General features: G+C 41.1%; 1 protein-coding gene across 1 annotated transcript in view; it reads right to left on the bottom strand.

Annotated features, from left to right (window-relative positions):
* Positions 1-1,269: 1,269 nt before the first annotated feature.
* FHIP1A (FHF complex subunit HOOK interacting protein 1A) overlaps positions 1,270-13,641 on the bottom strand; it is a 37,679-nt gene continuing 25,307 nt past the window's right edge. The window contains exons 6-11 of the mRNA XM_075709608.1: positions 12,841-12,920; positions 11,214-11,401; positions 9,682-10,722; positions 5,964-6,142; positions 5,536-5,674; positions 1,270-1,520 (exon numbers count right to left, since the gene is read on the bottom strand). Of these exons, the coding sequence (XP_075565723.1) occupies positions 1,270-1,520; positions 5,536-5,674; positions 5,964-6,142; positions 9,682-10,722; positions 11,214-11,401; positions 12,841-12,920 (1,878 nt within the window). The remainder of the gene's footprint in view (positions 1,521-5,535; positions 5,675-5,963; positions 6,143-9,681; positions 10,723-11,213; positions 11,402-12,840; positions 12,921-13,641) is intronic.

Raw genomic sequence — 13,641 nt, 5'->3', positions numbered from 1 at the left:
ATGTTTGGGTTCTTCTAATGAAGCCCATTACTCACAGAAAAGAATTTTCTCAAGCAGTTAGTCACCAGCAGACAGCTTTCCCTGTTACTCCTTCCTTTTCTACAGCTGGTGAATAGTCTGGTCCTCCCCTCACCATCCCAAAAGTGCAATATTAGGAAAAGTCAACACCTAAATTAAAAGTAAACAAACAGTATTTAACTTTCCCTTAACCAAAAAAATTAACAATAAAACAGAACAGCTTTCAGGAGCAAGCCAACCTTTTTCATTACAAAACAAAAGACAGACAAAAACAGCCTGCTGTCCTTTTAATACTACTGAAAGATATTGAATACCTTTCTTCAGCTTATTAAAATGAGCATAAAAACAAACTACATGCTAATTACAGCTTGCATAGAAACATTTTGTTTTATACTTTGTGCAAATCTTACTAAATAAGGCTTGCTTGAGAGTTTAGGTAGCAATGCAGTAGTTATCAAAGAATGCTGAGAAACTGCAAGGAAAATTCCAGGCAGTCTGCAATCCACGTCCACTTACACAGTTCATTTGACTTCAAAGACCAACAGCTGATAGCTGCAGATCTGTCTGCAACATAAGGCAATATGGTATGTGTAGGCTCCAGCACCTGCTTTCAGCTAGTCATGGGTTTAATAGACATAAGATCACTTGAATTCAAAAAACCTGAGCCACTAGTTAAAAAGAGGGCTTCAGATGTGGATCCGTAAGAACGCCATTCCAGGGAAAAGGAAGGGAAGGGGGGAATCATAGAAGAGGACAAAGACATGAAGAAGCACAACCCTTCACATAAAGGGGTTTTGTGCAGATTTTGCGTATACTTTTATACCCTGAAATGTCCCCATGGGGCAATGTTTTTCCAAACAAACTGTCTTCTAACAAGTTATCCAGAAGAGTATTTCTGGAACAGAAAAAGCTAAAGCGTTTGCCCCTCTTCGCCAACCTACAAGTGTCTATTGCAGAAATTCAACAGGAATCAGTGACACTAAAGATGGGTGGCTGTGCAAAGAGAAGGAGATGAAGTAGGAAGCTGTAGTAAGAGCAGTATCAGAAACCTCTCAAATAAGTTACATAGCACAGAGGGAAATAATAAGGCCTAATATAAGGTAACGTGGAATAACATTTTGCCTCCTTCTTCCCCCTCCAAATCAAGTGTTTTCAGGAAATATTGAAGTACAACCTTCTTTTGTAAGCAGCTTTGCATTAAAAATCTGTTTAAACTCCAAAAGCTTTTTTAAAACACATTTAAAAAACCCACTAATAATAATCCTCAAAATCCCCCAGTATTTTGTAACATAAAATGGAGTGTTCCTGGGCAAGAGCTGCCAGCTCCTTCAGGAACTCCGGGAAAAGGGCAGCTGCGAGTACAGCATTCCTCACGTGCGTAGGAAGGCCAGGATGAGCCAGGCCTTTCTTTCCTTTCTGTCCCAGGAAAGGCTGGAGTACAGCTGGGTAAACTTCAGAGAGGTTCCTTCCTTTCCCTGCGTTGCTGCTGTGCTGGACATTACCTAAAGCCAGGAAGAGAGAAGAGAGGAAAGAAAAAGGAGGGGGAGAGAAGAAAAAAAAAAAAAAAAAAAAAAAGACTCAGTATATTAAGCACACACAGTATTTGTACAGTGTCCAAACCCAGTATACAAGGGCTGCGTTCAGAGCTGTAGTTTGCAGTACCCAGACCGTGCAGGGAGATACTCCACTAATCCAACATTTTAAAGTTCTGTGTGGCCTGATTCTATTGCATTTTTTATTAGCTATCTTTCCCCAGGTTATATATTATTCAGTTCCAGCTCTGATGAGAGAAATACGTGGGCAGAAGAGGAGTCAAGGGAAAGAGTAATATGGATTTACCTTATGAAATAGCAGATGATATCTACCCATCTAGACCCAGCACGGTTGTCTCAATTTAAATGGTACTGTGCTCTAGCCTTCCCCCAGATCAAAATATCATTTGGACTTTACTGCTCTCCCTCTTCCTCTATCGTCTCCCCATGAATCATCATGTAAACAGGTTTGAGGCTGAGCTATCACATTGCCATGGGAGTTTGAAGCAAGCTAGAAACTAAGGGAAAAATCATTTGAAAATCTGATTTTTTTTATAGCTGTAGGCCCCACTAACTACACTCACCTTCAACTCCCTGTAAAGCAACTAAACATTAGAAAAAGAGCAAGCAAAAACACCATGTGCTCTGCTATGTGATCTCTGCTGCCAGAGTTCAGAGGATCAGGGCTCAAGCATCAGAATACATGGAATTACAGTGACAGCAGCACTTAAAATTTCAATCAATTGCTCCTTGTTTCAACCTGAAGCAGAACTGCACTTTAATTAAATGATAATTAATTTAGTGATAGTAAAAAGGTGACAAAATTTAACACTGATGGAAATAAATACTTCACAAATTAAAATTAACCTGCAGAACTCACTGCCACAAGATGTCATTGAGGCCAGACGTGGAGACAGATAAAATCCTGTCTAACTGACAAGTGGATGTTCTCATGAGCTATATAAGTAAATCATTAAAAAAAAAGAAGACTGTCATATTAACTCACATACTGCAGATAAGCCAAACACTACATTGCTGCATTAAGAAGAGGTTTCCCTTGAAGTGCATGCAGTTTATGTTAAAACAACTCAGTCTCAGGTTACACCACCCTTTTTCTGAAGCCTCTCCAAGTAGCTAATGCGAGCACCCATAGATGAATGCCTCACCTGATGCAGCAGAGCAATCCCTCTGTTCAACAGCTCTGCACTTTTGTTCCTTTCCTGTAGCTCTCCCTAAAGCACTGTGGAATTACTATGCACTTCCAAATACTCAAAAGACATTTTCATCTTAATCATCTAACAGAGTTGTACTTTTCTTGAGTTTCAAAAAACTTTTCCAATCCCAGGCTTACCAAACATTTATATTGTTATTCTACAAATTTTTATCTACTAGAGAGAGTACAGGAATTTCAGTTCTGTGGAAAATTCTGACTGTGGGAAGAAAAACAACTTAAATTATGAATTACAACGAAAAGATAAAGTTTTGAGCTTCCCTTGAAGAGGTTTTTTTTTAGATTTTTCTAAAATCAAAATGTTTCATAATTAATATTTTAAGGCTCCAGAAGGCTAGTATACTGTCAAAGCTTTTCTTTTTTTTTTTTTTTTAAACTCTTCCCTTCAAAAAGTACTGAAATTGATACATTTCCCTAAAAACATTTGGATTTAGATTTAACTGCTTATTGGGGTGGGGGGAAAGCACAGAAAATTGGTCTAGGGACAAGAGATGTGATTTTTTTTCTTCGACCAGGATTGTCCACTTCTTTCTGGGGTCAGGATGCAAACTGAATCATACAGTTGAGAAATTGAGAAAATGAGCACTCCGGAGATATTGTTACCAATACACTGAAAGAAGGGCAGCATTTCATATGGGATCTACATCATGACAGCTCTACATAGCTAACCAGAACCCAAGCTAATTACTGCAAGCAGAAAATAACAAATCGTCCATTTCTGCTCAAACACCTTCAGAGACCATCACTGTCAAGAGAAAGGAAGTGCTCTGGAATATTTCAGTTTTACATTTGTGTTCCCCATTAAGTCTGGCTTCCATTTTTCAGATGTGAGTTCTGTAGGAGGCCAATTATGCTCAAACCTGTAAAGAAAACTTAGGGGTTATTCACCACATTTGGGGAAAAAAACGATCAGAGAACAGCTAATTTGCTTGACCCTCAAAGGTGGCATTCAAGTTAACGCAAAGAAGTCTTTCAGGAGTTCCTAATTTTTTTTTTTTTCATTTACCATTACTGCGGCAGTTCCTACCTTGCACTTCTTAATCAATATAATGAACTACTGTGGGTTGATGGACTACTGAGCCAACTTGCCCCTAGGATTACAGTTTGATTACTTGCACCACCAGTCTTGTTGGGAACGAAGGCTGCAGTTATCTAGGCATTTATTTAAGCTCCATCTATTTGTCAAGAAGTGCCTTCTTTACAGGAGTTGCCACAATGCAGAAGAAAATGTACCAACAGGGTGACTAAGCAGCCTTGTTTCAAACTCCTAAATAATGACCAGCATGAGTCAACCTGGCAAATTCTGAAGCCCACAGAAGAAAACTGACGTAAAATAGGAAGTATAAATAAATGCCATTGGGAATGCATTATATAAAAGTTCTTATTGCCAGCACCTGAAAAAAAGGACACTAAATGTTGCCTCCTAATCTCACCTCCCACACACTAGCTACAATACCATCTAATTGTAAAGCTTTCTAATCTATGGCACCAGAATGTAGAGCCTAAAACCCTACCGACATTTGCAATACACAGCTCCTGTACAGCAGGCACCTTCCACAGACTAATTCTTCGAGAAGCAGCCTTAGTGAGATCATAACTTTACGAACTAGATGTACTGCAAACTTTAGAAATACATACCATGCTGACTAGAAACTAGGTAAATTATTATTCAGAGCCTTGAAAAACAAAACTACAATTAAAATGGCAAATAAGAAGTCCCGCTTTCCACACCTCTGGAAATCCAAGAAACGTTATCAACTTCTTCACAGAGGTATGGGCAGAGTGGGTGATTACTGACTCGCAATGATGAGTCAGCACATACCTGTAAATGCAGCCTCTCTTGAACCCTGTTGCTGAGTCAGCTCTTAGTCTCTGCAGTCACTGCTCTCACCAAATTTGACACCTTCCCATCACGTGGGAAGTTGGCTTTGAAGGGAAACCTGCACCCAACATTGCCTGCTCAGCAGCAAGCTGAGAACAAGCACATCCCCAAGGCACAGCCCCAACTCTACCATTGCCTGGCTGTGTCTGGAAAGTTCTCAGAATGTAACCTTCTTCATTTTGCTTAGTTTTACTGGTAACTGTCAAGACAGGTGTAGCATGCACTGTGCTTGAGACGCAGCAGATGTCACAGAAGTCCCCTGGAAAGCTGGCTTGTTGGAATGATACCTGTTTAACTCCCCGCTGCTCTCAAAGTGTCCTGGCTTTTACACCCACCCACCCCTTTTTTGTTGGTTTGGTTTGGTTTTCATTCAAGAAAGCGCATTCAAAGTTTTCTGGCTAGTATCTATCTCCTTCAGTAGTAGCCCAAACCATGATATGAAGCCTTATTCAATTGTTACAGAAACCAATTCATTCTGGACTTCTGTCCTCCCTAACATTTATCAGAAAAGAACCAATGACTAGCTGAAGGTCAGGCTAAAAATAAAATGAAATCATGCACATATGCCATCTCACCTCATGCTTTGAAAGCAAGTTTGTTTACAGCCAAACTGACAGCGAGCCAAGAGCTGATTTTGTTACTCCTTTAAACAGACATTTTCTGTAGCAAATAAAAGCTTCTAGAGAGCAAAGAATATCCAAATAGATCCATATACTGTGGCCCACTGAGCATCATCAGTTTAAAGTCAGAAGAGTACATCTGGTTAATGATATTCACAAGGCACCACACCTACTTTTAATAGTGCCGTAGAAAACAAGAGCGGTAACTGGTGAGTCATTCCACCCATCCCTCCGAGCGTGGTTAACGTTTACCTTTGGTTAGCAATTCTTCCGCGGCATCAGACATGTCCACACGAAAAAGCAAGTACTGTTGGGCCTCCAGGAGAAGACCTGGGAAGTCTTTTTCAACGGAAGCAAAATGTTCAATTTTATTTTTCACAGATGCCAGCACCTGCCAAAACAACAGTAACAATAACTTCTTCCTCCCTTGCTCCCACTACAGCCACAGACCGAATACTAAAGCCTTCTCTAGCTGCATTAAAATAGAGTTATGACAAAAGTTATGGTCATACAGAATTTCCAGTTCTTTGCACAAATGTAATTAAAACATCGAAATGAGATGAGAGGCTCTCAGACAGGTGGAAAAACAACAGGTGGAACTGAAAAGAGCTAACGTAAGGTTTAACGAGACACCAAAAATACTGTTCCAATAGGTATGACTAACACTTGTGGTCAAATACCTGATAAAGTGACCGCACACTAGGCTGAAACACCATGTTGGTGTTGAGCAGAAAGGAGCGAAGAAGAGGCTGTGGGTAACTTGCCAGCTGAGTAATAATCCCAATAAGCAGCAAATTTACATGCAAGGAATTCTCCAGCATGTTCTCCAGCTTCGACAACACTACGCTGATGAACGGGCCTGCAAGAAAAGAAGAAGGAACCAATGCTTTTGTTTTCACAGAAGAAAAGCCTTAAGATCCAGGAAACAGGCATTTAAAAGGAATTTTGATCATCATAACCAGCCAAATTAGACCTCCCACATGGTAATTAAAGCCAGCAGGGAGAAAAACCAAACTGTATCTGAACAGACAAATTAACTTAACAGAGGTGTTAAAAGCTTTCGTGAGTGGAAGCTTTCACTACTAGCCAATGAGTTTACATTAATGGCATATTTAACATGCATAATTATTCTTCTTTACATGTGCCAATAAGGATTTAGCCTAGTATGTTATGGTCTACTTTTCTATTCCCCTTGAAGTTAAGTGGAATGGTACCACTAGCTTCAATGCAAACAGAATCTGCCCTTTTTACTCTTGTTGTGCTCTACTTCTACATAAGGACTGGACAAAGTAAATTATAGCTAGCTTTCTTGTCCTATCAAAAAACTGCGGTGTTCTAAAGAAAATATGAAAATGCTACCCTAAAAGTAAAAATCAAGACCTGTGGTAGTTCACATCACAAGAAAAGGCATTTTCAATACTGCAAACAGTCACACAAAGCAGGGAAGACATTAAAATAGATTTATAAGCAAAATTATTGGTAGATGTAGGCTTTGTCATATAAATGTCACCAATAAATAATAGCTTTAGTTTGTATGTTCATGCTGCAGGATAACCACTGAAATACAGAAGCATTTACCATGAAAGTACATAAACCTTAGTGCTCAACTAAAGAAATCTTCACAAGGCTGAGCATGGCTTAAACCAAATTCTACATATCGTTAGACAATACAGCCGGTGAGATGCTTGAAGCAGCCTGTAAGAGTGACCTAATCACAAGTAAAGTCTTAGAAACATCCCTCATCCCCCACCCAGTGCCACCACACTATTCTGGCTGTGTAAAAGCCAGGGAAACCACACAGAAGAATCCCTGGGTGACACAGTTACAGCATTGCTAACTTTGAATATCCACCCTAGTCCCTGGCACAAGACACACGTCACGAGCATTTCTAGAATCAAGAAGGGGGCCATAATCCGACCCCATTCCAGCTCCCCTCAGCTAGCAAACGGCTGCCATTCGAGCTACCTGGGCATAGTTTAGACCAGTTCAATACACCTGCTGTAAACTATGGCAGAGGCTAAAGCAATTCTGGGCCAGCACAACAGTAAGGATCAACTCGTAAGTGCCTACGTTGCCACTTCACCTAATGGAGCATCGCTAGAGGTTGAAGCCTATCATATTTTACAGCAACCGTGAGTACAAAGCAAGGACTTCCTTGAGACTCATCTATCATGGCTAAAGCCAGCACAGCTCCACTCACAAGAGGAAAGGCAGGAGGGCTGGTGTTAACAAGGCTTCATGTGGCTCCTACCTCTCACCCGCCATGTCAGCCATCAGAGTGAAGGTTGGTACCACATCCTGCTGGAATCCCCCCTGCCTGGGTACCCAGTGGAGCAGCCCCAAAACCTTTTATTGAGATAGAGTTTTTCCTGTCCTGACACATCCTACTGCTTCCCCTCTCATGTTCATGGAGAAATTTTCATAGAGCTCCCGAGGACCACAGTGCAGTGGGAGCTTTACTGTATCAAGAGGGGCTGCAGGAGAAGGAGTTGAGATATATCACCGTTTCCTCTGTCTAGGTCAGGCTTCAGAGCTGAGTAGATAAAGCTGAAGCTAGTACTTACTAGCTGTATGCCACTGCAAGAGAGGTTACCAAGATATATTTAAACATTTCTCAGTGGTAGAGTGACTTTTTCCCCCAATAAATTATTGGAATGAGAATCAGAGGAACTAAGCACAGTTTGCAAACCTTGTAAGACACAGGGTAAACAGATGAGAAGTCAACAAGTTATTCCTTTCCAGACTGTGCATGTCTATGTGGCCATGAAGTCAAGCACTGATTTGGGGGGGGTGGGGGGGGGCAGAATATAAATTCCTGTTCCTGAACACCACATTCTTTCTTGCTCAGGGGAAAATAGGGATGATAGTGTTGAATGCTTTTAAATTGGACATAGACACCGATAGCACATTTTCTTCATAGATCTGTAGGCCTGAAGAGAGCATCTTTGCACTGCTGACACTTACTGGGTGTGGGAACCTCTGTCTGGTTACTTGATTCTGCAGAGAGAAGCTCCATCCCTTGACAGCACCCCAAAACAGTGAAAGCAACAAAAAATCCTTATCACACATATCTACAAACATAATATAACATTCCAAATTAAATGCATTATCATATTTGAAAGACACTGCAATCTCAACATTTCTGAGATACTGTTATGAGTACCTCCTTACTTGCAATCACTAAGATCTCCATTAAAGCAAGGTAAACAGCCTAAAAGTAAAACATGATGTGGATGGTGAGCAAAGAGTAAGGCTTCCCCCCACCACCTTTGTTTTGCTGGGATGTGGGGGTTTTGTGGGTTTTTTTGAAAGGAACAAATGGAGGGAGGGACTAGATGAAGAATGAGAGACAGGGACAACATTTTTGAGCTACACGTGACAGCAGATAATGGGAAACAGAAACATTTGAATGTGATTAGCTTCTGGTACAAGGAAATTGCCACCACAGCAAAAATAGAAAATTGATTGAAAAACAGACTGAATTTTTCAATTAAGAAACAGTGCCAGGCATGCTGGCCACAGCTGACCAGAAAGGGCTGCATTTCAATGGACACGAACATTTTCTCCCTCCTTTCAAATGAACAAGAAGCCATCTTCTAGAGTTTTTGTTTCAGATGAGGAAACCTAGATACATTATTATTTTTTATTATTTGCATTACTGTAGTATCTAGGAGACCTAATTAAAGATCAGGAGCCGGCAGTGCAAGGAGATGTACAAATACAGATCAAAAGCCCACTCTAACCTCCGGTAGCACTGTCATTCCTGAGTGGCTTGGACAGTCTGCGGAGACCAAGCTTAAATTGCTGCCTGGCACAAGACAGAAAAGCATGCCAAGAGCGAGGGCGGACCGACATCGGAGGAACAGGATGCCGGGGCAGAGCATGGAAACGGGCACGTACAGACATGGCACCAGTGCTGCCACCTCGTGCTAAAATGTGAAATAGCAGAGAGGAAAAAGAATGGCAACGTGATACCACATCCATAGCATCAGAGATGAAAGCCACCAGAAAAGCAATTTACCTGGACTCTACATATAAGAACAGTTGCTCCAATCCCCTTTCAACTGCAAAAACTTTCTCTAGAATGATGGAGCTCTCACATGCAAACAACATAACCCCTGCTCAAGATTTTAAACAATTAGAAAAATGGCAGCCAAAAAAACCCCTGAGCAACCACCATTTGCCATCACCACGCTGACTGCTCTGCTCTACTTTCAGGTTGGATCTCTCACTCTCCTTGGACCAGTCTCAGCTATCTGGGCTATACCCTCTTTAGTGCCAGGACTGTTCCTTGCTCTATGCTTGTGCTGTGTGCCACACAGTGTGATCTCATTTGGCCACCTTTAACCACCATGCCTTCCTGTATTTGTTATGTATGTAATGAACAGAACATTCCACCTGTAAATGGAGCACTCTGGCTCCTCGCAATGCGCTTGGGAGAGACATCCTCCTTTGGTCCAAAGGGAGATGACATGCTCTCCACAGAAGGGGTGTCTACTGAGAAATTCTCAAAGTCCTCCTCTTCTTCTGCAGGGGAGACCGGGTCAGGAGTATCCAACTTCTGCTCTTCCAAGCTTGCACTGCTTGGATCCAGTTCCTTAATAATTTTGTCATACTGTGCAATGAAATCCTCACCATATGTGCTCAGCAGTCTTACACTTAAGTTACAATCTGCCTCCTGAGGAGAAATCCTCAACTCTAAGTCTGGCTGTGGATCAATCTCAATCATTTTCTGGTTTATTTGTTCTTTCATTACACCATGAGTCAAGCTTGAATTTCTCTTACTGTGCTCATCCAAGTCCATTTCCAGCTGGCTTTTTGCAAGAGGCCCATTGACTACAGTCTGGCTTTGGACCTCACATTCTCTGGCTACATTTAGAGTTTTCTCCCTGAAGCTGTCATCATCTTGAGTATCCTTCTGGGCACATAACCTGTAAACCATAACATCATCCTGAAAGTCTGATTCCTCTATGTAAGATCCTTTGATGAGCATGATAGCATTTTTTTTCATTTCTTGAATGTGTTTTGGTGGCTCTGCAGGTGGCTGCATATCTGTGCTTCCCAGATCATCATACGGTTGCGGTGAGCTCACATCAGAACCAGGAGAAATCCCTGTGTCATAGCTATCATCCCATTCTAGCTCCAGCTGCATCTTCTCACCGAATGGAGTTATTTGAGAGGAGCTACACATGCTAGGTGTCCTTTGCTGGAGCTGAAACATGGGGTGTTCGACATCTGTACTGTTCTCCTCAGCAAGCGTTTGGATGAAGGTGTCTGGATCAGGGTTTACTCCATCGTACAAGGCAGACCAAACCTTACAATCTCTCAGACACTGCAGGATAGCTTCTTGAGCTTCCCCCAAGTACTGCAAGTAGCTGATGTCCACAGCTCTTCCATATTCCACAATGCAAGTAGATTCAGAAGAGCGTCTACCAGAATCTGAAAGTAAAGACGACTACTCATACCGTGACATAATAAAACAACCCACAAGTTCCCTAGCAAGGCAGCCACTAAGACATGGCAGGTAGAATCTTTAGTCCCAACCATCCAATAAGGCAGGAAGATCAAAGCATAAAGATTAAGACATTTGCTCATAAGCATACATGACTTGTACCTATTGGTAAGACAGAGCTGTAACTCAAGATTTCTGAGAGAACAGCCCTCGTTCAAACTTTAAAATAACAGCGACCACTCTGAAGCAGCAAGACTTGCAGTCATGTATCTGCACATTACTTTCATGAATGCATATTCAAGTTGGATAGGTGTTAAAATAAGGTTTCAATAGATCTGGACACTGGAAGGAATTAAATAAGCTTTCCAGTCCAGGCTTGCCCAGTTTATTTTTGCCCACCACATTTCCTCCTCCTCCCATGAGCTGCTACCAAATCAAACTCAGTTCATGATCTGGTCTTCCCCTGAGCACCAATTACCTTTAGTTTGTGCTGCTTTTGTCCATAGAATATAATCTTTTCCTTGGCTTTCAAGTGTCAAGGTGATCCCAGTGGAGCAGCAGACTGGCGTCAGGGCAAGCAGTTTTGCAGCAGACACAGAGTAACAGTCTCTCTCTTTCACAGCCCACCGCTGGCTCAACATCATGTGGTTACATGGAATCAGATACCTGAAACAGCAGTGCCTAGCATTACTTCATTGACCTTTCATGTTAGAGAAAGCAACAACATACAAAATTCCCTTCCCACCTTCCCGCCCTCTCCAAATTGGAACAAACAGTAATAATAATCTTGACAGTGATCCATATTCTAAACCTCTCAAGAGCATGAAACCCTGACTCTTTATATTGTGAAGCTACAGTTTGATAAGGAACTGTCAAGACGAGTAGAGATAGATCAGTTGCATCAGAACGGGGAAGTGAACAATCCTTTGCAGGTCAGAGCAAACTTGCTGTAAGAAGGGATGGAGGAAGTGTGGGATGGGCAGGTGTCAGAGACCAGTAGGGTGGTTTGGTCCCACTATGAATGAGTTCTGTCTCAGAATCCTTAATTTATTTGTTTTCCGGGGAAATCCAGTTTACATGTACCTGGGTAAGCAGCTAGCAAAAAGGAGAGAAGGGTGATCAAGGTGTTTTACTGCACTGGATCAAGACAGAGCTCTCAGGCAGAGAAGGGAATAAGCTATGGGGAGTACAAGGAATAGAGGAAGCGCAGTCGTCTTTAGAGCACTTTCGTTCCACTTTTTAAGAGCACTTTATTAAAAGCCTTAGTGTTAACTGGACTGATGTTTTGCCATTTAAAATGCAAACAAATTCTAAAGGATTCCCTAAATAAACAAAAAGAAGATTAAATACAGCACTCTACTGCTGTTAGAGTGGCAACATACTTGAGTGCACAGAGGTCCTAACAGCATTCCCAGGCGCAACACCCAGAGCTATAAGGAATTTCACCTTAATGCCCGTGGGTGGAGGGACAGACAGTATCTGAAATGTTCATGTGATCTATGGTGCTAAAAGCCCAATTTAGGTACACCAATATTTCCAAATAAACAATCAATTCTCTTCTAATACACACACTAAAATTTTAAGTGAGCATTCTGAAACAACATCTAGAACCATCAGTTAAAAGCAAAAATAATCAATGCATTTAGTACATTATATAACAATCTACCTACAACAGTTCAGGAACCTGCAGTATTCTTGGTGAGGAATTGAAGAGGTGGAAAACAACAAGAAAGAACTTGCAAACAAGTATATAGCTCTGTATCACAGTGTATAATACACTAGAGAAAACATGCAGGAGAGAAGAATTATACATTTAGAAGCAGGGAATAAGCAGTTTGGAGGTGATAAATGTATTCTTAGCTTCTCTTCTCTCACTTTTATAGAAATAAATCACAAGAAAAATCTCTCGCTCCTGAAGATCACAGGACGTAAATCACACTTCTTCAGGTCTGGTAGACTTTTGTCAGGATCATAAATATTCTTATCTCTGTAGTTGCTTGGATTTCTGCTCTCTTGGAGAACTCTCATCCAGCTCTGCATCCACAGGCAGAGACTGTATGTCCCAGAATTAGGATGAAGAGTGGAAAAAGGAGTTTGGTCTTTACCTTAAAACTAGCTGTAGCATCACATCTTCACAATGCAAGCCAATGAGGGTTCTGAACAATGCCAAGGAGACCACACAGAGCTGGAAAATAATAAATGTTGTCAGTTTTTCATCTAGAAATTGTACCTTTCCAATCTTCCCTGTATACTACATTACAACATCATGGTTTATAAGACACCGTTAGTATATTTCATTTTGTCAGCAGCCCTATGGGATTTTTTTTAAAGTTGTCTAGAGCCATACACATAATATGTTACATTTTAACAAAATACAATCCAGAATTTTCTTTCAAATAAGCTATTAAAAAAAGCAGTAATTTACCAGTCTTTAATATTATTCAAATTTATTTGCATGAAGTGAACCCTGTAACTTCCAAGATAGTGTGTTAGTTTTTACCTCTGACATAGAATTTGAGCCAACTAAAGGTCGTTTCTGAAAGAAAAGTTATAAACCACCTCAAGTATCTGTTGCTTTAAGTATAAGGAATGATTAGTGTTCTACACATTAAGCAGCTGAATGCTTCGATACATACAGCTTAATGTACTGACACAGACCAGGACTCAACAAGTCATTTTTATCAGAATCTACTCCATATGGAGTGTTCACAATCCCACTACTACAGGTCACTTGAACGGCTGGGAACCATAGCAAGGCCTGAAGGATCCTTTCTGTGAGACCAGGAGAAAGGAAAGAAAACCAGGATTCTTCATTGGAATTGCACGCTTGCCTTTTTGGCAAAGGTCTGATCAAATATACCCATAACTAGGTATTTCAGTAGTCACACTCAGCAGAGACAAAAATC

The sequence above is a fragment of the Pelecanus crispus genome, chromosome 4 (assembly GCF_030463565.1).
Source record: "Pelecanus crispus isolate bPelCri1 chromosome 4, bPelCri1.pri, whole genome shotgun sequence".
In the NCBI taxonomy this organism is placed as follows: Eukaryota; Metazoa; Chordata; class Aves; order Pelecaniformes; family Pelecanidae; genus Pelecanus; species Pelecanus crispus.
This window is presented reverse-complemented; position numbering and strand designations above follow the sequence as displayed.